At 39.1% G+C, this 2,139-nt stretch overlaps 1 protein-coding gene across 1 annotated transcript; it reads right to left on the reverse strand.

Annotated features, from left to right (window-relative positions):
* Window positions 1-885: 885 nt before the first annotated feature.
* Window positions 886-1,866, reverse strand: LOC141082647 (olfactory receptor 1f45-like). The gene has a single exon (XM_073566597.1). The coding sequence runs from the start codon at window positions 1,828-1,830 to the stop codon at window positions 886-888; it is 945 nt and encodes a 314-aa protein (XP_073422698.1). The 5' UTR covers window positions 1,831-1,866.
* Window positions 1,867-2,139: the final 273 nt, after the last annotated feature.

A 2,139-nucleotide genomic window follows, 5' to 3' on the forward strand; every position in this document is an offset into this window, starting at 1 on the left:
CTCTGGATCATCCAAATGCTCTCTAGCAAACTTCAGATGGGCCCGGACATGTACAGGCTTAAGCAGTGGGACACGTCTGGCACTGCAGGATCTTAGTCCATGGTGGCGTAGTGTGTTACTTATGGTAGGCCTTGTTACATTGGTCCCAGCTCTCTGCAGTTCATTCACTAGGTCCCCCCGCGTGGTTCTGGGATTTTTGCTCACCGTTCTTGTGATCATTCTGACCCCACGGGGTGGGATTTTGCGTGGAGCACCAGATCGAGGGAGATTATCAGTGGTCTTGTATGTCTTCCATTTTCTAATTATTGCTCCCACAGTTGATTTCTTCACTCCAAGCTGGTTGGCTATTGCAGATTCAGTCTTCCCAGCCTGGTGCAGGGCTACAATTTTGTTTCTGGTGTCCTTTGACAGCTCTTTGGTCTTCACCATAGTGGAGTTTGGAGTCAGACTGTTTGAGGGTGTGCACAGGTGTCTTTTTATACTGATAACAAGTATAAACAGGTGCCATTACTACAGGTAATGAGTGGAGGAAAGAGGAGAATCTTAAAGAAGAAGTTACAGGTCTGTGAGAGCCAGAAATCTTGATTGCTTGTTTCTGACCAAATACTTATTTTCCACCATAATATGCAAATAAAATGAAACAAAAACAGACAATGTGATTTTCTGGATTTTTTTTTCTCAGTTTGTCTCCCATAGTTGAGGTCTACCTATGATGTAAATTACAGACGCCTCTCATCTTTTTAAGTGGTGGAACTTGCACTATTGCTGACTGACTAAATGCTTTTTTGCCCCACTGTATGAGGTTATATCAATCTCGTTGGGACTTTTGTGTCAAAAATTTAGTCTGGGTGAAAGTCTATCACTTTTCAAACTTAAAAGTCAAATTTAGCTATGACGAGCAAAACATAAAAGCTTATTTAAACGGTTTATGGAGCCTTTGAAGTCCTTGTTCCTCATGCTGTAGATGAACGGGTTCAGCATTGGAGTCACTGTAGTGTAGAGAAGAGAAACAATCTTATCCGTTTTTTCATAATATGTAGAGTAAGGACGCAAATATATAAACATGATGGTCCCGTAGTAGAGGGTTACAACAGTGAGGTGAGAGGCACAAGTGGAGAAAACCTTATAACTTTCTGTCAAAGAATAGATTTTCAATATAGTTGTTACAATATGGATATAGGAAATTAATATGAAGATGAACAGAGACATCACAATGGTCCCAGCTGAAATATATAGCAATGCTTCATTGAGCCGAATGTCTGTGCAGGATATTTGGAGAAGAGGAGGTATCTCGCAGAAAAAATGGTTGATATGATTAGATCTACAAAATGGTAGGTTCAAGGTAGGGAGGACAAGTATTGAGGAATTCATGAAACCAACACTCCATGAAATGGCTACTAGGCAAATGCAAAACCTATAATTCATGATGGTCTTATAATGCAGTGGCCTACAGATGGCCACGAATCTATCATAAGCCATGATGGCAAGTAACAGGCTCTCGGTTGCACCAAGAACCAAATGAATGTACATCTGAATGGCACACTCAAGAAATGAGATACCTTTTTCCATAGACAAGGTGTTCAGCAATATCTTTGGGACTATCGTGCATGAGAAGCTAATGTCTATAACCGAGAGGTTGCTGAGGAAAAAGTACATGGGAGTATGTAACGTTGGCGTCATTGTCACAACAATAATAAGTAGAATATTTCCTAATACTGTGATCATATACATCAATAAAAATGCAAAGAAACATATAAACTGTAAGTGAGGTACATCTGTTAAACCAAGGAGGATGAAGCGGACTAGAGTTGTTTGATTTAGATGTTCCATAAATATTAGCCATTGCCTGGTAAAAGAATATAATAAAATTAAGTATTGTGCATTATTTTTTATCATGTATATGCTTTAACTTGCTTTACATTTTCTTACATTGCGAAATCTCATACTTTTCAAAAATTTGACAGCATTTATTTAGCAGTTATCTATGCTTCCATCTATTGACAACCAATAGCATTAACACCACCTGCCTAAAATTGTTTAGTTTAACCTTGCGCCACTGAAGCATCACTAGACCACTCAGATACACAAGATCTATGACACTATGGCATCAATCTCCATGATCTTAGAGGCATATCCAAG

The sequence above is a fragment of the Dendrobates tinctorius genome, unplaced genomic scaffold (genome assembly GCF_039654945.1).
Source record: "Dendrobates tinctorius isolate UK_male_01 unplaced genomic scaffold, ASM3965494v1 ptg000019l, whole genome shotgun sequence".
In the NCBI taxonomy this organism is placed as follows: Eukaryota; Metazoa; Chordata; class Amphibia; order Anura; family Dendrobatidae; genus Dendrobates; species Dendrobates tinctorius.

What these genes read in the sequence shown, in the direction of transcription:
- LOC141082647 (XM_073566597.1), bottom strand. Translation starts at nt 1,830, where the DNA reads ATGGAACATCTAAATCAAACAACTCTAGTCCGCTTCATCCTCCTTGGT.